The following is a 24876-nucleotide window of genomic DNA, read 5'->3' on the forward strand; positions in this document are numbered from 1 at the left end:
TAATAAATGAAGTGCCTGGACCTGTATTCAGATTTGGACACACAGACATTAAAAAGTCTTCTTGTAATATCCAGTATGTGCTTTGTTGCGAAAGACTGAGGCTTTTTAACCTCCAGAGATAAACCTGTCTTTTACTGCTTAGTAACTCATAACACCTCCCCAGAGCTCAGCTTTTATAAGTTGTTTTGTCCGTTCCAAGGCCAAGTGATCATTGAGTCATTGCTATTGATGTATAACATTAACAGTTGTTAATCATTTAAATCTGCCTCACTGGCATTCTGTCTCTACTGTATCCTCCTCAAGTTACTGCTGTACTGACCTAATTTCCCCCGCAGAACCATTCAAGTTTCATTTCCTCCTGTTTTTGTCGTAGTCTGTGGAGGAGGTTGGTCTGACCAACATCACCCCACTTCCCACGCGGCTTCGGGGAGCCCACAACCTCCTGAGTCACCTCCCTCTGCACTCCCAGCAGCCGAGCAGGGCCCCGAGCCTCCTGATTCCCATTGGGGGGATTCACATGATTCAGCCAAGGTCCCCCCTCCCTCTTTACAGCCTGGTGAGCAGCCCTGCAGCAGCCACAGCTAACCCCACAGGTGCAGGGACATCCCGGAGACCCAGCGACGCTTTGAAGGGAAGGTTTTCTCTGCCGCAGCGGCACGTCCCGCTCAAAGAGACGTCACCCAGCAGCCGGGCCAGCCCGGCGGACCCCGAGGCATTAGGGGAAATGTCCGGAAGCAACCATTTGGACTCTCTGTTACAGACAAAGAGTCAAGGAGGCTTCAGCGTCCAACAACCGCCGAGTCCCAGGACAGAGGCGAGGCATCCGGAGCTGAGAACAGACGCACACGTCACAGAGAGATGCGTTTACCCCGAAGCCCCCCAAGGCCAAAAAAAGACTCCTTCCTCCCAGACACAACTCTGATAGGAGGGAGAGTCTGAAGGGACAGTGCAAAAGACTGAAAACCAGAGTCTGTGTGTGAGAATCCTACACCACCACTGGTTTCGACTCCGAGGACAAAAGGCAACAGCACTTGAGCACCGCTTTTGAATGACGCTATTATGTAATTATATGAATAATATATATAGACACTATGTTAGATATGCAGTATGTTTTGTAAATTCTTTTTTTACCCTCTTGTTTGATGTCATCCGTGTTTATTTATTTATGTGCTATTATGCAAATTCTGTACTATATGCAAAAACAGCTGGAATGAAAATAGACAAAGTTTTAATCAGTTCCCCTATTAACCCCTTTGACAGCTCTAATATACTATTGCTGTGTTAATGTACTGTATTACCCAAATGGATATAGAAAGGTACTACAAATATTTATTCACCCCGACCAGTATTTTGAAGTGCAATTTTACGTCAGGATTGTGGATTGAAATGTCATTCTTAAAGGCTGTGATTCTTCTAATTATTATTTGTCAGTTTTTTGTTGTTGTTCTTGTCCTCGCTTGTGTTTGAAGAAGCAGAGTTCCGATCAGCTCCTTTTCTAAGATCATTGAGAGAAGAAGTTTCGGATCAAGACGTTTGGAGTGCACTGACAAATGGTTTGTTATCCAGAGGAAACCTGTTTCACGTACATGGTAGCTACGGTACAGTTTTTTTCATAAACAGATACATGTATTTTTGTGTTGTTGCTTTTATAAATGATACAATCACTGTCATTTTCATGTTTACCATTAAACTTCTCATTTTTACAGATTTATATTAAAACTGTGGTGCACGTGTGGTTTTTGAGTCAGTTACAGTGACGGATGCATTTTCAAAATGTAAGGACATGAGTGTAAGTCAGTGGCTGTCTGGAAGGTAGGAAAGCCACTTTTAAACGCGAGAAGCCCTACATTATGTTCAAGAAAATCATCAAGAGAGCAAATGTATGATATGACATACATATGATTTGTAGTAAAAGGGTCAGGTCACCCAAATTACCCACATTTTTTCACTTACCCATAGTTGTTTCCAGCCATGGATGGAGTTTTGGTCTTATTTGCACATGTTTTGTGATGTTTAAGTCTCCAACAAAATACTATGGAGGTGAGTGGGATTTCACTTAAGGCTGCTCAGAGCACTGAGAAACAGCAGTGTGTCTTTCAAGGAACAACATCCCTGTCTCACAAAGCAGGATTAGTGGGCCGGCCAGCTACCTTCGGGCCTGACCCTGGCTTTTCAGTCTCACAAAGGTAGCTCGGGTTAACAGGGAGCTCAGTTGCCATGGTAACCACCAATGCAGTGAAAAGTCCGTCTTGAATTAGCCTAACAAACTCAACCAGGATTCATCTGTTTCATAATGCGACTCGGAGCTAATGTGAGCAGACGAGGTGAATTGTGGCTTATTTCATGATGTTGAAACACAGACCAGAGACATCAAGCACTGATCACTGATTCAACAACATTTAAATTCAGTGTATTTAAAATCAAATGTTTGACTGAAATCCTGTGCAGATACGATTGAAAAAGATCTGACCTTAGATTTGAATGACCCAATAAGTGCAGCAGTTGCAGTATAATTTTCAGCTATTCCTGTCGCTGCTCTTCACATTCTAGTGCTGTGCTTAGTGTTTGTCACCTTTAAATTACCGAATCATTATTTTTTACTGCTGCAACGAATGACTCTCCCAAGTGAGTCAATCATTTCATCGTGTTCCGGCTTTGCGGCTGTTGCAAATGACTCGGTGTTTGAAGCCCGGCCTCTTCCACGTGCCCGAGCTCATAGTTAAATTGCAAAAGCCTGTGTTGAACAAGTTGAACTTGCTCGGTGACACAGACTGGTCACTTTGAGGAATCCAAACAACACATTGGAACTACTGTCTACTCAAGAAATAGTCCAAATGAAAACCTTTCACAACGTGTTCTGAGGATTATTCAGAGTGTGACCATGTTGATTTTGGAAAGGGATGTGCAGTTGAGTTTTTCTGTTTTTATTTCTTTCTTTTCTTTTCTTTTCTTTTTTTTGGCCGCACTACTGACCTTATAAAGAGCTTAAACATGCAGTAGCCCTATGTGGTCTTTTAAAATCATTTTCAGCATATTACAGAACAGCGGACTTTTCAGTGCATGTCCTCTGCAACGACAGGGCAAATAGTTGTATTTTCTTAATATACTGAGCCGTATTTTTCTCATGTCTTTTTTTTTTAAATTATTGTCCTTTGCTTTCTTTCATAATGTCAAGGCCGTCAGGTTTCTTTATTTCTTTCTGCTATTCTTTAAAATTCAGTTCCAGGTAAATCATTCAGATAAGCCACATCTTATTTTCCTGAAAGCTGCAGACACTGTGTTGACGAATGTGGCACCACCCTGTGGCTGTGGCAAGGTCGTGCTGAATGTTGACATATTGTCTCCAATCCCGAAAACAATCTTCTCACTTAAATCCCATTTCATGCTTTGATTTTGTTGTATTCCATTGTATTTATTCTTGGGTTTTTTTTTTTTTTTTTGTACACGTTATTACTGACATTTGATCCTCCTGTCGTCTGCTGTGCCGTCATCAAGGCAGCTCATCTTTGTTCCCCAGAACTGAAAATGACCCATGTAACCACTGGGTGGCAGGAGAAAGCCTCTTAAAAGTCCATGCTGGTTCGTGCTGCCAGAGGACTGAAAAAGGATGACTTCACACATTGAAGGTATTGGCACTCACACTGAAACCTTCTCCTGTACTGAATTATCCAAGAGATGTCGGCGGGGGAAGGGAGAGGTTTATTGTGCATTTTAAGTCTATTGTAATAGAAACCACAGAAAGATGATGTTTTATATTTGGCGCCATGATTTATTTGTTGTTAGCTATTGCTGTGTATCCTCTTTTTTTAGCAGCAGTCTACACACGACTTTCCCAGAAGGTGGTGGAAGTATTGAAGTCGATGGATGTCAGGGTGTCCAAAGTAACAGAAATAACAAGAACACTAAATACAGACTCCCTAGTGTTGTGTATCCTCCACATTGTTGTTAATAGAACTAAACCAAAACGGTAACCAGATATGATGTTTTTCCGAAGGAGGAGTGCTCTGATAAGGTTCTCTAGAGGAGGAGGTGCGAACCACGCAATAATTTCATGATGGAAAAAATTGCAGGGGTGTTTGTTCAAACATCGGTGAACAAAGGCTTTCTGTCATTTAAGAAAAACCCAACAGACCAGACTGACCCAGCAGTCACCATAGCATCTGATAGGCAACAAGAAATATTCCTGACTTCGATTTCATGTTGGCAAAACTAGCAAGATGAAAGACCAGAATTTGCAAGCACACCCAGCTTGCCCGTATTTGGCCTTGTCATCGTTATACTGATAATTATGGCAATGAACTGTGAGTACACAGGCTCAAAGAGGACATTTTATTCTGTAACTGTAATTTAGATACATCTCAGAGAGAAGATCCTTGAAACCCCCTTAAATACTTTCATTTTTAAATGTCCTATTTTTAAATGGATTCCATTTGAATGTGATGTGAGTTAACTGAAGTTCAAGGGCATAGTAAAGCTCTTACAGTAGGGCTATTTGGAGACGGACTGTATCTTCTACGACAGACTTATCATTTTACTTCTACAGTTATAATTCTTTTTTATTATCCTTACAAGGATAATTACAAGAGAAGTGTCTATATGGAGCTGATATGACTAGTAGATGAATCTATTGTCTATTGACAGAAAATTTATCAGCAACTATATTGATTTGATTTGAATAGATCCATGGTTTCAGTCACTTTTAATGAAAAACGCCAGCCACTCTCTAACTCCAGCTTCTCCAGTGCGAGGATTTACTGCTTGTCCATGTTTTTAGTGACTACAATAGGAATGTCTTTGGGTTTTTAGCCTGTCAGTCGAACAAAGCAAGACGCGCAAAGACGTCACCTTGATCTCTGCTCCCTCTTCACTGTTTTCTGACATTACATGGACTGTTTTTCCTTCATTTCTTTAAAACCGGAGCTCACTGCTGCTCACTGCTAGATGTCTGTTACTTTGGCCGTCCCAAGCAAGTTAAGCCTCAGGTGGTCCGCAGATATGGAAATAAATGAAAGGACTGCATATGAATCATTGTGAAATAAAATGTATTGCTTTCCTCTTGTGTGAGGGCGACCATATATTTAAGCAGCACTTATTGATTCAAAGTCAGTCCTGCTGAGAAAAGATAAAGGCAGTAAAAAGCATTCAGTCGTCTCAGGTTTTAGCTTTTTAAATTTGTTTTATCTGTGATCTGTATAGACAAGCTTTTGTTTCATTATTTATTTGTTAAGGATTTTGTCCTCTGTGTTCAGTTTTTCTGTGACCTCTGTACCTCCCGGTAAGATAAAGTTATTAATTTTTACATTTTTTTTGTTTCAATGAGGTCCAGGTGCGCATGCTTTCTCGAGAGCTTTTGACCACGCCACATGGCCTTCCTCAGCAAATGGAACTTGCTCATTTGTCGTCATGTGACCTGCAATAAGTACAGAACTTCAGTCACGTTCTAACTGGTGGTCACATATGAGGGGAGTTTGTAACCCCTGACACCCGAGTGAGTCCCAATTGCTGAAGAAGCCTGTTGGATGTGGTCGAAAGCCTCAGAAAAAGCTAGTATGTGAACCTTGAATTTAGAATTCCTATGGTTCCACCAAATTGGTTAAATTTCCTCTGGCTGTCACCTTTTTGTATGGAAGATGGGGTGTGGTCTGTGCCAAACGCTTGTAATGTAGATACGTTACTGTTAGGGAAGTCCAGGTAGTGTCTAACCATTGGGTAGTTAACATTCCCCATGCGATTGGCATATTTGTGCTCTGCTAGCCTGCCCCTGTTCTTCCAATGTAAAAAAAACTTTGTGACTGGGACATTCTAGCTGATAGATGACAAACAAGGTTTTGCAGTTAACGAAGTGATTAATGGTGAACTCACTCTGAGATGTAAAAAGCCATAAATATCTTGGTCTGTATTACATTTGTGCAGTGGTTCCGTTGAGTAAGCCCGTAGGAGCACCAGTTTATCCTGTAGAGTAGGACATCTTCTAAAACAGATTAATGGTGGCTCAGGGAAGATCTGACTGAGTATCCCATCACTCTCAATAACACCCCAATTCCTTTTTACTGCAGAAGCATCTCTTTGTAGTAACGCTTGTCGGTCCAGGCGTTTGGCCCCAGTGTACGCTTTGTGTAGGGTAGAGTTTTCTACATAGCCTGTTCCTGAAAGCGTGACACCATTTTGTTCGATTAGGCGTCAGACTCCTTTTCCTGGTCTCAAATTCTCTGCACTCATTGGTACTGGCCATAAGGCAGAAGCTGCAGATGACTGTTGGTTGCAGACAGGTGCGGCACACACCCCCATCACCCATACCAAATACACAGACTGAAACTGTCTCACTGTAGTTAGTTGAAGAGTTTTGGTCTGTGTATGTCCTGCTGGCGGTGACGCTGCTCTCAAAAAATGCATCTTCTCATCGGGGGGTTTTGCTCACATTCTTTACCTTATTCATATCAGGGTGGTGTCTGTATGAGTTTGAGTCACTGTTCAATGCTCTTCTGTTTACTTACAACTCCACCGACTGTTGCGAAATTTGCTTCCTGTCTTCTATGCATTTATTTGTCCCTAGAAGGAAACACAGACGACACGGAGGTGTTTTTTTTTCTCGGCTGTGGCGTCACACTCCCGACGATGGTAATGAGTCAAAACAAAGCCAAGATGCATGAGTCCCGATGATCTCATAAAAACTGTGTTGAAGTTAACTGACAGTTTGCGAAGCACTGTCCTCTTTATGCTGCATTCACATAATGTCCTGTGCAGACTGGAAGGAACAGGGAAACCTAAATAGCAGGCTAGCCCACAAGACACAGCATTCACAAAGCCTGAGGGCGCTACCTTTGATGTTTTATGTATTTGGAGTGGTTTATTAAGGAGCTGGTGACGTTAGCTGGACGTGCTATGCAGCTAACGTCAGAGCGTAGGTTTTGCTGTTTCATGCCACGGTTTCTGGATTTCCAGTTGCATAAATAGCCTTTGACAACACATAATTAACTTTTTTTAACGCTGTCCTGAAAGTGTCTCTGTCACAGCCCATTTCTTCAACCTCATTTAGGAGGAATTTCTAAGGATTTTGCAATCATGGCTCTGCTATTTGTTTGTCATCGCGCCATCTCACATTCCTCTGTCGCCCTCTGCAGCAGCCAGAAGTGGGAAATAGATAAGGGCACATTTTTTTTTGACTGCAACTGCCTTGTCTGGAGAAAGCAGCGGGGGAAAAGGGACAAGAGGGAAGGGGAAATGAGGGGGGGGACCTTTAGATTGAGCCCATTCCTCCAGTCTGCACCAATGAACAAATATTTGCGCTAGATGAGTTTTTTTTTCTTCACTGTAACGAATCATTGGTCGAATGCCCGTCTCTCTGCATTGTGACATCCCTTTGGCATTTCCCCTACCCCTTAACCCCTGTAAACTATGACCAAACACAAACACACAAATATGCATGTTTCAGCAGTGTTTTTTCCTGTTTCGCTAGGTGTTTCCTTCTATCTTCTGTGTTCGCGCTGGTGCGCTGATGTAAAATTCCTCAACATTTGCAAGATTTTCCATACTTTGCTCAAAGTTCGTCAATGACCTAAAGAATTGTACTCCTTCCTGGCACTATGTGTGGCCTCTTGGTCTGGCTTCTTCCTCAGTCGGTCTTCCAACCATTCATGGTAAAGAGTGTGTGAAATTCATACATTCGTTTATATGCTTGAAAAATGACCCATTTTAATGTCAGGGGAACTTTGCCTTTGACTTTCAGAGAGAATACATGAATGACCTGACTTCTCCTCCACGATTTCCCTCTACCTCTGATGTACTAGCAGAGGTAGTGGAAAACATCTACATGTATTTTCACAATTTTAAAATGTAAGTTTCTGGTAGTGCTTGATCAAATAAATACATTTAGATTTCAGATGTCAGATTGTCCCTTGCTTTGACCGTGTCTTTGTCTGAGTTTCGTAAGTCTCATTCCAACTTCACCCTAATCCCTCCATCCTTCCCTCTGGTGTCCCTGTTATCAGATGCACAAACCGTGTTAGTCCCTCATGCTTCTACATGCCTGTGGATTTGCGTGGTATAATCCATCGTATAGCTGATAAGGGGAGGGAATACCTGAGGGCGTTTGCATGACATACTGCAACAGTTTGGACCGTGTGGGTGGCCAGGCCGTGGTCAAATCCATGATGTTTGTGTTTGTCAGTGGTAAGAGATAGTGTGTGTGTGTGTGTGTGTGTGTCTGTGGACTTGCACTACATGCATAGTGACGTGTGTGTGGGTAGCAGAAAGCTGATGCGGCAGGCGGCTGGATATCTCTTTACAAAGGTCAAAGCATGGTACACACTGAGATATTGTTTGTGTGACAGTACAGGGCCATTTGAGACAATTGTGCCATGACCTCACTTTCTTGGGGGGGGGGGTCTCTCTTCTTCTACTTCATCATCCTCATATCATCTGTGTGGCACATGCAAACCCTCTGTTTGTTTCTATCGTTTCTTCTTCTGCCGCCTCTGGCCTCATCTGCATGCCCAACGCCACTGAAAAAAAAATAAAATAAAAAAAATAAAAAAGGAAAGAGCGCACCATGACCTCTTATAACCCTCTGCCACTTCTGAGTGATCCATAAAAGTATTCTGAAAACTAGTTAGTCTGCATGACAGACTTCTGCCTGCTGTTTTAAGTCATTTGGCACTTAGAGGCAGTATATTCATAATGGATAAATACTTACTTGTAAGCAGATATAAATGCTTTTTTAAGTATTTATTAATGTATTTGTCGTCAGCTATATCTCCTCCTGTCTATAAACAAAGAATGAATGACCGACAAATTAATACAGTTGGGATCATATTTATGTCATTTATATATGACATTTCATCATATTTGTTTGCTGTATTCATTTATTATATGTAAGCAGTTTATTAATGAAGGATTGATTTAGTTATCTATAAATACTTCTTCACTCTCCGTGACGGCTGAGCAAACATCCACCGACTTGACCTTGAGTCAAGAACTGTTTGTCGAAACCACTGATTACGGAGTCAAGAATGAACATTCAACTTCAACACGTTTGCAGGAGTTCTCATCGCATTTCTAAATACTTTCAAAGCCGCCTGTCTATAAATAGACGCCAGATATTTATAGCAGGGGAAGTACAGGAGAAACAGAAATTTCGTTAACGGTGGCTCAGTTCCACCATGTGTCCCAGTAAGTTATTACAGTGACTCAGCATGTACAGTATAATACCAGGATGCTGGAACTAGCTCACCTAGGTGGAATGCAGTTGTTTTTATCAATTAGCCCTGTGCTTTAACAAACCAATATGTCTCTTGTGAAGAATGTCTATAATAGGTACATGCAAATAAACGGGTGCTTTTTTACTCACTGTAAGGATTTGTTTGTGTGTGCTTCTCATAATTGTCAGTATATATGGTTACAGCTGTGTTATTATCAATCAGTCATTATACATCATTTAGTTCATAGGAAAAGGAATAATTATTGACAAATACATTGAAATATATTCTATCTGCTTAAACCACATTATAGTTTGTTATTAAACGTTTAATAAGTGTTTATATGCTGCTTATAAATGCTTAATAGGGGGTTAAGGTAAAGTGTTACCATTCATAAGTTATTTCATCTTGAAATTAAATCATTTTCTTTCAATGTTCTGAGTCAAATTATTAGACTTTGGCTTATAATAATCAGCCTTTACAGCAAAAGAATACTTATATTAAAGACCCACAGCCTGGCAGGACTGTGTGTGAAATTGAAATTTTATTATTTTAAGATCCTTTTTTCAAAAAATCAACAAAATCATTAGCGTGTGGTGGGGTTTCACTCAGTAGTCTTGGCTTAGGCTTAGTCTCTTTCTTTTTCTCTTTAGCTCATTTGCTCATTTGTTTTTTACCCTGCCATAGTTTGTCTCACATTCTTTTGCTTTTTTCACTTCACCCTTAGACATGTCCACACAGACTGGCAGAAAACACACACACCCAATTTGATACACCAACATGTGCAAACCAACGAACTTCCCCTTTTTTTTTTTTTTGTATCGCAACTTAACTCTCATAACAGCCCTTACATACCACTGTTGTTACTGCACCCAGATTCAACTATGGTAATTGTCTCGGATTTTTTGTTTTGAAGCTTTCGTGACCATGAATATACACTACACGCCACCTGAGGTGTGGCATGTCAGTGTTTTTCAGCTTTTGTCTTTCACTTAAAAAAAATAGTCTTTATGTTTATATTTAATATCCCACATATGCTGCTTAGATACTTTTGGATTCTGGAAAGGAAAGAGTATAGAGCAAAAACAGTCATTCTTGAAATTCATTGGCATGAGAAGAACGCTTTGAACTTACTTTAAAGACACTGAAGAGCAGCAGAATGTGCTGACTCTTCAATCCAAAAACACTGACCTTCAAAAATCTGCATTACTGGAACCATCCTTACATTTTGTTCCTGACCTCCTTGGCCGGTTGGAGGCAGTGACAGAGCTGAATGTTAAGGTCGGGGGGGGGGGCAGGTGGAGTATGTGTGTGTTGTGTAACAGCACTGATCTGCATAGAAAGATGTGGGCGGGGCCATCATGATGTCAGCCATGGGTGGGTAAGTAGATGGTGTATAAGTAGATGTCCTGGCAGGGACATGAACACAAAGCACCTGTTGCTGCTCTACAGCCTCTACACACAAGACCTGTTAGACTTTTCAACACCTCTTGGAGTTAGTAAACTGTCTGCTGCTGCTTTTGCACATCACAAATTCATCACAACACTGAGGATGATGATGGATTCCTTCATGTACAACACCCTAACTTTAATCATCATCTGCATGGCTCTGCAAGAGGGTGAGCAACTTTTCTTTTGTTTCTTAGGATTTTAGAGTGTTTTTAAAGTAGTTTTGACGATAAATTAAACATTTTGTGAGTGAATTCCAATTCAAAATTATTGACCTGCTTTAAGAATATATTAATTTTGGCTGTTCATGTAATAAATTACCAGTTCTTTTTTGACTTAGGCTGGTTTAAATAAAGGTTTTAGGGGTATGGTTAGGATGTGTTGTGTACCAATATAAGCAGTGCTGCAAACTTGCAAAATTACAGAATAATTCAGCCAAAACATCAAAAGCTGGTGTACTGCAGTCTACATCATTTAATACTGCAGACTTTGAGCATCTGCCAATCACCACAGAAAGAGCTGATACAATACAAGAGCTGGGTTCAGCCTTCCAGTTAATTTGATAAGTAACCAACCTTCGATTGAAGTGTTATCACACTCTTAGCACAGCATCACTGATACAACCACTTCTGGTGAACTTGCAGGATTGTTTGACTTGGATTAAGTTCCTTGATTTATACTATGACAGGTTCCACTATAATCACAACCACATTTGTTTAACTGCACCGCTGGGTGTTAGCCTGGAATGTGTGTTTGTATTTACATGTGTTAATAACCAACTGCAAAGTCATGCCGCAAAGGATTAGTAGGCGCTTTTTAATCTCGGGATCCTTTGTGTTTTCCTAGGTTGTGGACACCCCTTATCAGATCGGGCAGAGCTGCCAACTCACGCTCCACTTTCACGGCATGTCAGGACCAAACGCTGCTCCTGTAACAGCTGGGATGATAAAGAATGCATCTACTTCTGCCACCTGGATATTATCTGGGTCAACACGCCAAGGTGAGTCTGCTGAGTACTTCAGACATCTACACCTAGCCTCAACTCTAGCCCATAACCCTAAGCCCCAGAAACGGACCCTGACCCTGACCCTGACCCTGACCCTAACCTTGGCACTTGCCCTAACCCCCAATAGCACTCAGGGATTATTTCTAAACTAATCCCAGACTACTACATACTTTGACCAGTGTTGTCCTGATAAATTTAATTTGCCTTTACAGTAAACTCCTTCCGTATGGTCTGGGAAATCCCCTGTCTCGCCGTCGCCGTTCAGCCGACCGCTGCAAATGCCTCAACCCAGCTGATAAATCTTGCTCCAGTTTCTGTCATAAAAGGTGAGCGTTTCCCCCCCGCCCTACTTTTCTTCCTTCTATCTACCGAAACCTTCAGCTAAGCAAATCCTTCCCATCATGTACCCTCCTTTGGATGCTAGATAGTATCAAATTTGCTTGTTTGTCTCCTTGCAGTGTCAGTCAAGTGTGACAAGCCTGAACAGTATGTTGATGTGGAGGATAAGTCAGTGAGGAGGCGAAATGATTCAGTTTGTGACAATAGTGTAACAGTATGAGGGTTGCAGTTACAGTGGCGTGAATGGCCCACCTCTCCTTGAAAGCCTTAAAAGAAATCAAAAAGTGCTGCTATTTTTGCTCAAAGGAATGTTTGTTGTGTCTATGATTTATTGCGATCACTAATCTGTCAGAATGGACTAGTCATCATCTCTAGATGTTATCCGAGGTGGTGTTTTGTAAGGCACGCCCTGCATTTCTGCATGTGAGGCGTCCAAAAATATATTGGTTTGGAATTATAATAAGATTGCTTAGTCAGCTCTGAACTAATTTTGGTTCAAGTAACGTAATAATTGCCTGAGGCTCTGTGAGGCTTATGTCCTTATTTTAATGCTGTTGTTATTTCTTTCCACAGCTCTCAGAATCCATGGACTGACGTTGTGGGCCCACTTGGAAAATCTGATAACATAAACAGTAGCAAATTGCTTGCATCGTTCAGGTAAATGAAGGAGAATTTACGGATCAACCTTAAATCCATATTGTGCTGTCTTTGATGGTCATTTCTAAGACATCTTAAGCACCTCTGACCTTTATTCTTTTGTTTTTTCTACAGATCTGCGGTTAAGTCCAATATGGCCATCGCAAAAGACAAGAAGGTGGCTGGAGTCAACAGACGCAAGAGCAGAACGAGGAGGTAGAGGACTGAATGAAAACCAGAAACGGTTCAATCACCATGAATTCAATCTCATGGACAGGAGACTCCTCCAGCGGCCTTCAATGGCAGCACCAGGGTTTTGAAACATGTCTTACCAACTCTGGGGATGCAGAGATGGAAAGATGGAAGGGACAGGAAGCAGGGGATCAAGCATTTGATCAACAAAACAGAGCTTTGGAAGACTGGCAGCTGCCCAATATAGAGGCCCTATGGCAGGAGCAATGTTGGTTGGAGACGTTCAGAGTCATCTCTTGAACTCTCCTTGAACTTTTCTGAACTTAATAACAGTCTACATCCAAGGAAGGATCTTTCAAAGTCAAGGACGTGAGAACTGACTTTGGAACTAGTGGGCAACCACATCAAGAAAGGTTACAATGCCCCTTCGGTAACCAGTTATTTGGTTCTTTGGGCAAAACTCTGGATTGACTCATCTACAAGGACAGTTTTAGATCCACCACTCACCCAGACTGAGGATTATAGGATCATTAAGAATTCCAGAGTCATATGAACTATAAACTGTCCTTGAAACTATTCAGTCATTGCTGACTTTTAGTTTGGTTTAATATTCCTCTGTATCAGAGCTGGAATCTGCTGTCCTACCTAATGTTTACGGCAAATTAGCAAATAGTATTTCAATTATGAAGCTTACTTGAAAATGGCAGCGTGAACACTCCTGGCACACACTGCCACAGTGAAATGAAGGTCATCTCTTTGCGATTAATCTAATAAACAATTAGCTTTATACAACGTCCATCGTCAGCTCTTCTATACACACATTTACAGTATACTTTCTACTAGCATAACAACTACATTAGGTCTATTGTCCTGGCTCAAGTGTTCCTTGCATAGCTTTTGTTTAATGTTTTGATTGAAGATAAGCCAGGAGGTTTCAATGATGTGCAGATTGCCAAAAAAATTGCAACAACTGTTTTTCTACCCTGACATATGTCCACGTTACTTTTCTGTATAAGCTCCTGGGAAATATTCACCCTTGATTTGTGCTATGCACTTCAAAAACTATTTATCCATTGCCCGCACATTTTCTGTGCCATGAATCCATTTAGTCCATCTGCCCTGTTTGACTGCAGTCACCAGGAACTGATTGATAAATGGAAATATAAACAATGTAACAATGGAAAATATTCATCCCCAATGCTGTATACGATGGATAGTTTACCAGCTTGGAAGTTTACTGTTGAATGCTGAATGATGGAATTTATTTATTCTCTAACTTATTCAGAGATGTATTTATATTTGTAGAAATGATGCAATTGATTGTATATGGGAAAATAAAAGTGCAAGAAAGTAAAAGTGCTTTCATTATTTCATTTTCATTATTTTATTAATGGTATTTAATTGCTGTGTCACATATCTTCAGTTACAAAATGCATGTTCAAGCAAAGACCTGGAAATATTTGAACTATTATTAGAATTTATTCAACACTCATACGACACAGTGTGCACTAGAGGGATCACTTCTGCTTTTACGATTAAGTTTTTGCATAAAATACTGAATTTACTCCTGGAACATACGTAGGTACTGACACTCTACACAACATACTATATCAATTTAGTCACATTTGGCTGATGAACTCGGGCCATAATTGTTAAAAACCTGATGCCTGCCAGACTTAAACAAAGAAATGAAATCGCAGTTTAGTCTTTGGGTGTACACCACTCACTAGAGATTTGAATAATATTTAAGTCAGTGAGGGCACAATACAAGAGAAAACAGACAAAGAGAATGTAGGTGAAGGGTTGGACTAGCTTGATCTCCAGAGCTCCCACACTGTAGCTTTAAAAAAGGCCTAATATTGTCATGACTTGATGGAGACGATTTCAGTGTATAAATGATATCCAGACCTTCCCAGAGGAGGGAAATTATTTTTCCAAATACTCCACTGAAGAGCCAATCTGCCGTGCAAGGGCAAACATCATAGACACAGTAAAGTTGACTACCTAGCTTAAGTATGTAGCAGCTCCAGCCTCTTATTTAAGGCCGATCTGAAAGTGTGGTATCGTTCTTCTCTTAACTCTCAGCAAGAAAGTGAACAAGAGTATTTCCCAAAATATCAAACTAATCCTTTTACAGTATTATAGCACTTACCTAATTTTTACCTGGGTGCTAAATAAAACTCTTTGGCAAGATAGGATGATACTTTAGTCCAACAACGTAATTTGCACCTTTTCTATTCATGTTTTTTTCTTCATACTGTTCGTATATAGTGGGAATTAGCGACTGGTATTGTTGAAGCGAATGGGGCTGCGATAAACATCGTAGGACTTCAGGATGCCTTCACAACTAACTTGTTTGGTTCGATTAAACAAACCCTGGTGAGTTTGCCCCTTTAGTTTGGTTCGTTTTGGGCGAAGGGGGAAAGCTGTCAGTCAAACTCTGATGTTTGCTAAACAAGATCGAGACCACGTGGGTTTGTTTGTGGTCCAAAAGCAAATGGACAATAATCATATGATATCAGGAATGGGAGTTTCTGCTCAGTTCAGCTGAACACAAACATACAAACGCAAACAGTCATGGTCATGGTGCGATCAAATTCACACGAATGACTTGAGGTGAATACTCACCCGCTTTCGTCACTTAAGTGCTGTGTGACTTGCCATAAGTCACCACAATTTGATCTAGATTTCGTCACTTGGGTCCTATTGATGCAGCGATCACGCGCTCGTCACAGAGTAACTTGTCAGTCTGTATAACTTCATGTCTACTGGTCTTGGTTCTTTTGTAAAGAGCCAGTGTGCACATGAACTGGACCAGAATTTTGGAACGAAATGAACCAAACCACAGTTGTGAAACCGCTCTCGGACAATTTACCTGCCATGTCAACAAGATCCAAGCACACAGTCATGTTTTCTATTCCTCCTCGCTTTGCAGGAAATTATCCGAAGTCCAGGTGCGTGGCTTTTGTGGCCTGTTAATTTATAACAGAAAGACAAATTAAGTAATTTACATATTGAAAAGTGGCTCAAATATCCAGAAGCTGCTATCTGCTACGCCAGCCTGCTCCATGTGGCAAATCTCTCCACTTTCTTTGTCAGTGGTAAAAGTGTATAACAACTGTCAGTGATGAATGTTGACTTTATTGTTGGTCATTCCTGAATCCGTGCTGTTGCTGAAAAAGACTAGAGTAATAAACAAAAAACAAAAAAAGGGTTTAAAGTGAAATCTGTGAGAAGTAAATGGATTTAGGTGTAGTTGAAGTGGAAAGTTTGAAGAGTAACTTCAGTATGAACCAAGGCTCTAATCAGCACCACACTGAGTTCTAGGTATAAGCCTATATTATTTAAAAATGTTCAGGGATTAAACGGCAGTGGCCACCTCCTGCATGTTGCTTTCCATAAAACCCCTTTTAAGCCCTCACTTCAGCCCGATTCTGCAGAAAAAAAAGCAGGTGAGTCTGCTTTGAAGTCGTGCTTGGCATTTACCTGCTGAAGAGCTGCACAGTGACTGCTGAGGGGCCGGGAGAGCAAAATGAAAACAAGCGCGTGGTTACTACACATGGGATTTCTTTCTCTGTGATGGAACGTGCGGGGCTTATCTCTTCATGGTGGGTAGCCTGTCCCCTCGTTGCTCCATAAGATGATGTTTACTTTAGATAGGCTATTCTGTGAGAGGAACTCAGAAGGAGCTCGGAAAAATGTTTATGAAAGAGGATGTTGGAGACTATTGGCTTCCTATTATCTACAGGATATCCTTGGTTATAGGTGTTTAAGGAATGGCAGATAATAACAATAAGTGAGGTGTTTGCACTATTCAGATTCGATCACATCTTAGTGTGATGGTTTATTGCTTGTATTTTTGTGACGTGTGTAGTGGAATTGATAAGAGTTTTTGTTGGACTAGGAGTGGAGGGATTGTGGGATGTCAAAACAAACCGGGCCATGCACTGCTAATATGCACCTGCGTCTCCATTAGTTCATGTAGTGACTTCCCAGTTATTTACCCTGACGTCAGTATGAAGTCTCAGACCCCCCAGTGTGCACCACGGAGCGTGAATAGCTGACTAAGAGTGTGGAATGAAAACAGGATGCTTTTTCTGCATTCCTCCTGAATTCCTTTAGCACAGGAGAGAACCGGGAGAGGAAAAGAAACAAAGGGAAAACAGGAGCATGTCTACTGTTTGCGCAGGGAACTGATATGAGCTGGATGGAGGATTGTGATTCAAGTCGTAATCAAGCTGTTGTCATAACACTAGTTGCATTGTTTTGCTTTGTTTTAGTCCTTATTTGATGTTATTACCCTGTTTTTCTCCTCAAGATTCTGGTTGATGGTAAATCATTATTATTTGATTGTAACTGTTGGTGAAAGTCTCCCAGGGCCCCTGTCTGTTCTTTTTGCATACACATATTTAGTTGGGGCAGTGTTACTCACTCAATCCCTCCCTAACAATTAATACCTTATTTGACTGGAGTAGAATCCACACCAGCAGCTGTGTGAGGCTGCACTTTGAGCTGAATGCTAACGTCAGCGTGCTAACATGCTCATAATGACAATGCTAACATGCTGATGCAAAGCAGCTCTAATGTTTACCAAGTTCACGATCTTAGTTTAGTGTGATGGCAGGCTAACATTTGCTAACTAGCGCTAAACACCAAGTGCAGCTGAGGGTGATGGGACTGATGCTACTGAACAAACGGAAAATTTGAACTAATGAGGACTCTAGATGAAAAGTTAAGGAATCTCTAAATTCAGTCTGATTCATCTTCTGGATGATATGAATGGCAGTGCAAAATGTCGCGTTGAAGATATTTCAGTCTGGACCAAAGTGGTGGACTGACCGACATTGCCATCCATAGGACCATGCCACTAGCATGGCTAAAAAGTCAAAAATAAAGAATTTCAGATGTTGTAATCCAATGTAACACTAATATTTCCACAAAAACATCATTTTCACAATAGCCAAAAAATTAGGAGTCGATTTAGCAATGTCCAGATTTGTGGACATAAAAAAAGGGCGAACTTGAATTATAACATGGGCCAACTTTATATGACACTTTTTATTATTATTATTATTATTTTTTAGTTTTTGTTTCGATGCCTAAGAAAGAAAATGACTTTTGGTACAGATAAGATTTAGCGGGATGGGAAAAATAAATCCCTCAAACAGAAACAGGATTGCAGTTTCCTGCATGTAGCAAAGTGCACTTTTATGATTTAAAAAATTAAAGGAAAAGTTTAAAAAGTTTTATGACATTGTGTACACACTAAAAATTCTTGCCACATCAATTGTTTTTTTGGCTGTTGCTGTTGCACAGTTCCAGTCCAAACAGGCTGCGATTACAGTAAGAGCCGGTGTCGGTACATTCCTCCTCTTCCTGGTTTTGTTTGCAGGGACCGGAGCAGCTCGGGGACAGACTGGGGACAGACTGGCCTATCAGCACCGCCGGTCCAAAAAACTCCCGCTGATACCAAAACATGAAGTCTCGCCATAACCAAGCAGCCAGGACCGGCAGGAAGGAAGCAGGCTCGGTCAGGGGACAGAAGGAGAAGTTGTTTCACTGCATAAATAGGTAACTTTCCACTCATTTTAGAGCAAGTGTCATGATGTCAAAGAACTCGCTTGGAGTGAATAAACACTTACATAGCTGTTTTGAATAGTAGGCATTCCTGGATGCTTCCTCACCAAGTTCAATGGTTAGCCTCATCAAGCAGCATTAATCATTGGAAAACCAGAGTGTTTAACAGTATACAGTATGCATATTTAACAGTAGACTGAATGTGGTCAGTATTTCCTATGTGAGATGACCTGTCTGTAATTTTTCTTCCAACAATGGCTTCAGACATTCCTTCCCCAGCTGCAAACACACATCTCTTATTGATACAACCTTGCTGGCATGCCCGTACTGGATAACATTCTTCCCATTTCGGTGTAGATTGTCATCACATCTTCTGTGTCCAGGCACACGTACACCAGATATATGATGATAGCCGCTCACAGTGCGTCTGCGTCTCACACTGCGACAGCGTAAACAATCCGTGAAATTCTGTAAACAGCCACCGTCCTCTCTGCGACACAGCAGATTGAAATCTTAATGTGCCATTCAGACACTCGCCGATGTTCGTCTGCTATCTTAGCAGGTACAGAGCAGGCGGATACGTGATGAACTGTGGCAGATCAGTGTGAACGAGGGCGACGGGACAATGTTAAAGTGCACGTCCACTAGGACCTGATGGACAAATACTGCGTAGATGGCTATATGAATTTATCACTAGTGCAAGAATGTGCAAATGCTTACCGCAATCCTAGCTGTGTCACATCAGCACACTGTGTGTACTGATGGCACCCTGTTTTGGTCCTCTGGAGCGATGATTTACCGAGTGGGTCTCAGCGTTTCTGTCGGCAAATAAGTTAGGTTACATTTTTGAGGACATCTTCTCTTGACTGAAACCAGGAGATCCACCAACATTCGACACATATAAGAGCGAAGTTACTCCAAGAAGGCATGCTGACGGTTTTCTCAAGCTTTCGGTTTTACTTCATTCATTCAAACCAGCATCAGGAGCAGGCAGAGGTGATGAATGCCGGGTCTGCCAGCTGATTGCTCGGTTAGGCTGATGACGTCACAGGCCTACGCTGTAGCAGTAGCAAAAGCAACTACACAAATTCACAAACAACCCAAACAACATTATCAGCTGTGAAGTTGTTCCCTGAGGTCTACGGAGAGTTCTGTTTTGAACTATTTCCAATCAGTTCAGTTTGTCACAGCTGGACGCCAGTCAAGTTCTAGACACGTCTCAAGGAAAATTAAAGCAAACAGGAAGCACCTGACCACGAGTTGGTGCCACAGCAAAGACTCTGAATACTTTTGTAAATTAGAGATTTAAATTTTTGATTTTTTAATAAATTTGCGAAAGTTTCTAAAAAATGTTTTCACTTTGTCATTTTGGATTACTGAGTGTAGATTGATTGACAAAAAATGGCAGTTTTATCCATTTTAAGTTAAATGAACAACACAATAAAGTGTGCAGCAAGTGACGGAGTCTGAATACGTGAGGACCCTGTAGAACTCCCCAAAACCTCTGAACAGACGTCGAATAGCCTAATAAATACGAAAACTGCACAATTTTTGAGTTTGGTGTTGGTGGACACTGTCGTCCCACACTACAATATACTGTAAAATTGAGGTAAAGCATAGTCAGCTAAAAAAACCTTTTTTAAGGACTTCTTTTATTTTACTTTTATTGGGTAGTAGAATGTGACAGGAAACCTGGAGGGAAAAACAGTTTGTAGGAATTACAGCTGAATTTACATCAAGGATGCGACAATTGCTTTGGATGCATCCTACGCTTACTGGCAACTGTTTCAGTGCAGCTTTGTGAAGGTGAAGAAAGGATGTGTTTTGCATTTCCCACCTGCACATGCAGGTCATGCAATAAGAATTTCTCTCTCCATTCTTCTCCACATGAGGTATCCACTCAGTTGTTTATTAAGTGCTTCCTTACCTACTCACACCATTATGTGGGCCATAAATCTTCGACACCCTCCCACCGTTTCCAGCCACAGGGAGAGAGAGAGAGAGAGAGAGAGAGAGAGAGAGAGAGGGAGTAAGTGAGCGTTGGCTCAATGCAAAGCAGTGTATCTGTTCAATAATCATACTGAAATGGGCCACAAGCAAAGCTCACACTCCAGCAGGCTGCAACCTCCTCGCCTCACACCTCATCTAACAAAACAGTGCTTGTTTGCTCAGTGGAGGAGATTAAACATTGTACCATTTCCCAGAAGATATTATCTTTGTCATCTGATGCTTTAGTACAGAAAAATCACTTTCTCAAAAGGTCAGAAAGAAGTGAATGTCAAAAACAGATGTGACGGTTATAGATGGTTTGACATAGATTCGTTTAACTTCAGATAAACTGTTTGGCATTTTGATTCATATCATCCCGAATCGGTAAAGGTGTAACCATGTAAATATGGGATTTTCCATGTTATCCCTGTGATCTGTGAGGAATGCTGTTTGAAAGTTGATGACCCAGGATGTCATCCAGGGTGAGGTTATTCCTGACAGACGCAACTTCCCATGACAGAGAAACATACTAATATGCTAATAATAAGAAAGAAGTGGATTGCTGAGTAACTATTGGCTTAGGCTATGAAGATCAAGTGTGTCGATGTAAATTATGTGGAATTTTTTTCTCATTTGATGAATGTAGGAAGAAAGTATGAAAGTCAACTGTTTCCCAAAAGGAGAATGTAAAATATGATAGTAATGTTATTCTATAAAATTCTATTAAAAAACAACTATCCATTACTCTGTCCCTATCTGTCTATCTATCTATCTGTCTAGCTATCTATCTGCCTGTCTGTCTATCTATCTATCTACCCATTTGTCTATCTATCTACATATCTATCATCTATCTGCCTGTCTGTCTATCTATCTGTCTGTCTGCCTATATATCATCTGTCTGTCTGCCTATATATCTGTCTATCTATCTATCTGTCTGTCTGTATGTCTGTCTATCTATCTATCTATATGTCTGTCTGTCTGTCTGTCTGCCTATCTATCACCTGTCTGTCTCAGGACAGATTTTGTCACAGTGATAGTGTCAAAACTGTGCAAGATGCAGTCACAAAAGTTTGAAGGTTTGTAGTTGGGATCAAAATGAAGGTCAAGGGGTCACGCTATCCCAGTTTCAATCATTACCATCCACTCTAAGACATCAGTTAAAACCACAGAACATCTTGTGATGGGATCACACGGTTAAGCATAAAAGTCCCTTCTCTCCTGTTGTGTGGTTTTAACTGCACCACACACACTGATTTGGTGTCACGGCTGGTGTGATCCCATGGCGAGATGTTCTCTAGTTTTCTATTAAAGACAAAAACCTTTAAAAACGACTGGAATTTATGGCCTTATTTTTAAAAGAGGCTCATCACGTCCTAAGACAGCTGGGCACTGCAGTTTTTAGCCAGCGTTACTCAGCAGGAGTTACAATTGCATTTATTGGGGACTGTTTTCACCAGTGGATTGATGCACAGTTGGTCTTCTAGTGAGTAGTGAGTTTCTGGCAGCAGGACGGTGTGTATGGGAGTGAGTCAAAAAAAACTACAGAGTGTGTATTCATGGTACTAACGGAACACGTCGCCCAGTGGCAACAGTTTGGCTCACTGATGTGGTTTTATTAGTTTTTAGACAACAATGCAGCTCTATGGCACAGAGGATATCAGGCTTTGATACACACACACACAATACTTGTTGGTAGGAACAATTCATTCAGTACATTGTTGTGTTTGGTCTTTGCATGGGATTTGTTAATAATGAAAAAGAAGATTGTCACCAGACTTATCCTTTAAAGTTAGAGTGATACACAGTAAATAAGAAAGTTTTTTGGAATTTCTAATTTCACAAATTTTAATTAATTATGACTGCTATAAATGCATATTTTAATATATATGAGCAATACATAGACAAAAAAACATTGATGTATTGCTCATATATATTAAAATATGCTGTGCCTCGTCATAGCAGGAAAAGCACAGGTGTAATTGATAGGATTAAAGATGGCTCTGTTCCATTAGGTGACTCCATACACAGTGAGCCAGCATGCACCACAGCAGCTCGCTGGAACTGGCTCCCCTGAACGGAATGTAGGCATCGTCTGTGTTATAACTTTCACTTTTTCTGCCACGACATGTCAACATGTCTGCTGTAAAACCAGTCCATTACAATCCCACACACAATATTCCAGGATGATAAAAGTTGTTTTTCTCTTTTTCCCAGTTTTCTGTTTGTTGAATACTGACTTAAGCACTGTACCTATGGTATTCAGTGATGCAACCAAAGTGCAGTATCCACAGTTAAGCAGCTAATCTCCAAACAATAACAATACCTTAAGGTAATATGTGACTATGATCCTCAGCAAGAGTGTAACTAATATCTCACACATTACTTTCTAATCTTGTTTTAATGATAGCCGATTTCTTCTTTTTTTCACGCAGCCTTTCTGCTGGCTGGATTTTTTCCTGTTTTAACATGTTGTTCATCCAAAAATGTTGGAAGTAAAGCCATTATACAGCCTTCTTCACAGAGGAATGTAAATTCCATCTAAGTCCTAGACACTAACATGTCATCATTGTACATGTGGAGGAAAACTGAGCTTAAGCCTGAGAATGTTTATCCCCATATAAACATTACACACACTAGCCTGCTCCTCAATCTTATCAGTCTACACTGTCACAATTTCCATAACTTCAGACAACTTTATTTTATTTTCTAGCCTAAATATATCTGACACTCTGCAGATCGTTGGGTAACTAATTATAGTCTTAGGAATCTCCCCTAAAAAAAAAAAACTGTTGACTCAGACAACCTTTTTTATCAAGTTTCCATGATGCCTCTATGCTCCCATCCTTAGCGGAGATGCCCAGGATGATGGCCTTTATTCCTGATGACAGGAGAGGGGGTGGCAATAGGAAGGGTGGATCCAGCTGCAGTTGACAAGCTTGGTCGAGAGGCCTATCCAACGGTTGGTCTTGGAATCTTAGACTCAGGAGTAGATTCTAGGGCAAGTGAAGTCTGTTTCCCCCTTTGATACGTAGTTCACCTTACCTTAACCTGTACCTAACCTTATCCCTAACCCTAACCAGTCGTGTTTTATGATGCTTGACCTGACCCCAACCCTGTGGTCACCCTAACCAGTTACCTGGTTTGCCTAATACCAAACCCTGGGATCTAATTTTTGCCCTTTTCCAATCAGAACACATCCCTGAAAAGCTGGATGCTAATAATGCCTATTGGATGACTGAATTTTATTGGCAGAGAATGTATTAAAAGTGTCACTATCACAATGAGATAATCTTTCCTTATTTGCCAGGGTTGTTGGCAAAAGGAAGGATTTCAGAGGATGATATAGCCTGCAGAGTCAACAATGGCCTTCATAATATGACCTATGCAGCTAATGACAAAATTACGTTTTTCCGAGACTAGTGGATTAGTCAGCCTCTCGGCTATCTACAGAGCCTATTTCAGCTGAAAGCTGTGTAATAATGAGATAGGTTTCTCCTTAAATATGGCACAGAGCCAACATCTTATCTCCGCAAACAGCAAGAAGCTCCACCGAGTCACATTTTAAATGTCCAGTCTGGTCTGAGAGATTATGTGATACATGACAGGAGCTGCTTGGAGTGACAAACGTAGAGAGAATGATCACATTATGGAAATTTTTCATGCTGACTGATTCACTTAGACTGTTTGAGCTTCTCGGGTAATAAAAATGCTGAAAAACCCAGTTTCAAGGTTCTATAATTGCTGAAATAAGACTGTTTTTAACATAAGTGGTGTCTTTTCAACTAATTAAGTGACTTTTCCAGAACGTAACATCTGATGTTGATGCTCTTCGGTCCTATCTGAGGGCTACATCAGACATGCCTTTTGTTTCCAAATGATCCTGTCACCCGTCAGAGTATCAGTCAGCATAAAACAACAACAAAATGCATCTGTTCCTATTTTACCTTCATCAAAAATCCAGACAAAAGATAAAACTGACATGAAAACTGCATAGGAAGTCACAGTTCGGGTGAGCTTGCATCATGTTTGATTTATATCATTCCTTTGATCCCTTAAAGATTGTAATATCAGCCTTCAAGTTCATAGGCTATCAGAGTTTTTCCATCTTCCTGTCATTTCAAATTTCAGTTTCTCCTATCTCTGTGAGCCACATCTTAACCGAGCTAATTTTTTAAAATTTAACTTTCCTAGGGTGGTTTGGTATTGTCAGACTGAGACAGGATAGCCACTAGAGTGTCTGGTGCCTATTTCTTTTTGAGTGACTTGGATGAGAATGTAAAGAGAGATGCCCAGAATAAGAAGGGTTCAGTTTACGGATGCTAAGACAACTTCAGTATCCCTATCCAACAATAGCATCCACATGATTTCCAGTGGTGTGAAAGAATGTATTATCCTGCAGACACCAGGTGCTCAAAGTCAGACACCACACCCATGTACTTTGTTCTGTGATAACGTCAAATTAATGTGTTTATTCCACCACCGGGAGCGGGAGTT

General features: G+C 40.8%; 2 protein-coding genes across 4 annotated transcripts in view; both read left to right on the forward strand.

Moving 5' to 3' along the window:
- Nucleotides 1–1688, forward strand: part of hivep3a (HIVEP zinc finger 3a) — a 37992-nt gene extending 36304 nt beyond the window's left edge. For 2 of the 3 annotated variants that reach the window (XM_040122709.1, XM_040122708.1), the window contains exon 7: nt 374–1688. In XM_040122709.1, the coding sequence (XP_039978643.1) occupies nt 374–922 (549 nt within the window). In that variant the 3' untranslated portion in view covers nt 923–1688. The remainder of the gene's footprint in view (nt 1–373) is intronic. The other variant, XM_040122710.1, reaches the window with a different exon arrangement.
- An 8940-nt stretch (nt 1689–10628) lies between these two features.
- Nucleotides 10629–14147, forward strand: edn2 (endothelin 2). Its single transcript, XM_040121060.1, has 5 exons — nt 10629–10813; nt 11490–11643; nt 11862–11975; nt 12562–12645; nt 12760–14147. Exons 1-5 carry the CDS (start codon nt 10747–10749, stop codon nt 12842–12844), a joined length of 504 nt encoding a protein of 167 aa, XP_039976994.1. The 5' UTR covers nt 10629–10746; the 3' UTR covers nt 12845–14147.
- The last annotated feature ends 10729 nt before the right edge of the window (nt 14148–24876 follow it).

This window comes from Xiphias gladius, chromosome 24 (assembly GCF_016859285.1).
Source record: "Xiphias gladius isolate SHS-SW01 ecotype Sanya breed wild chromosome 24, ASM1685928v1, whole genome shotgun sequence".
Lineage (NCBI taxonomy): Eukaryota > Metazoa > Chordata > Actinopteri > Istiophoriformes > Xiphiidae > Xiphias > Xiphias gladius.

Bases quoted from the DNA above. Each gene is read 5' to 3' on its own strand.
- edn2 (XM_040121060.1), top strand. From the start codon at position 10,747: ATGATGATGGATTCCTTCATGTACAACACCCTAACTTTAATCATCATC. The intron at 11,644-11,861 runs GTGAGTCTGCTG...TTGCCTTTACAG, and splicing joins ATCTGGGTCAACACGCCAAG to TAAACTCCTTCCGTATGGTC. The intron at 12,646-12,759 runs GTAAATGAAGGA...TTTTTTCTACAG, and splicing joins AAATTGCTTGCATCGTTCAG to ATCTGCGGTTAAGTCCAATA.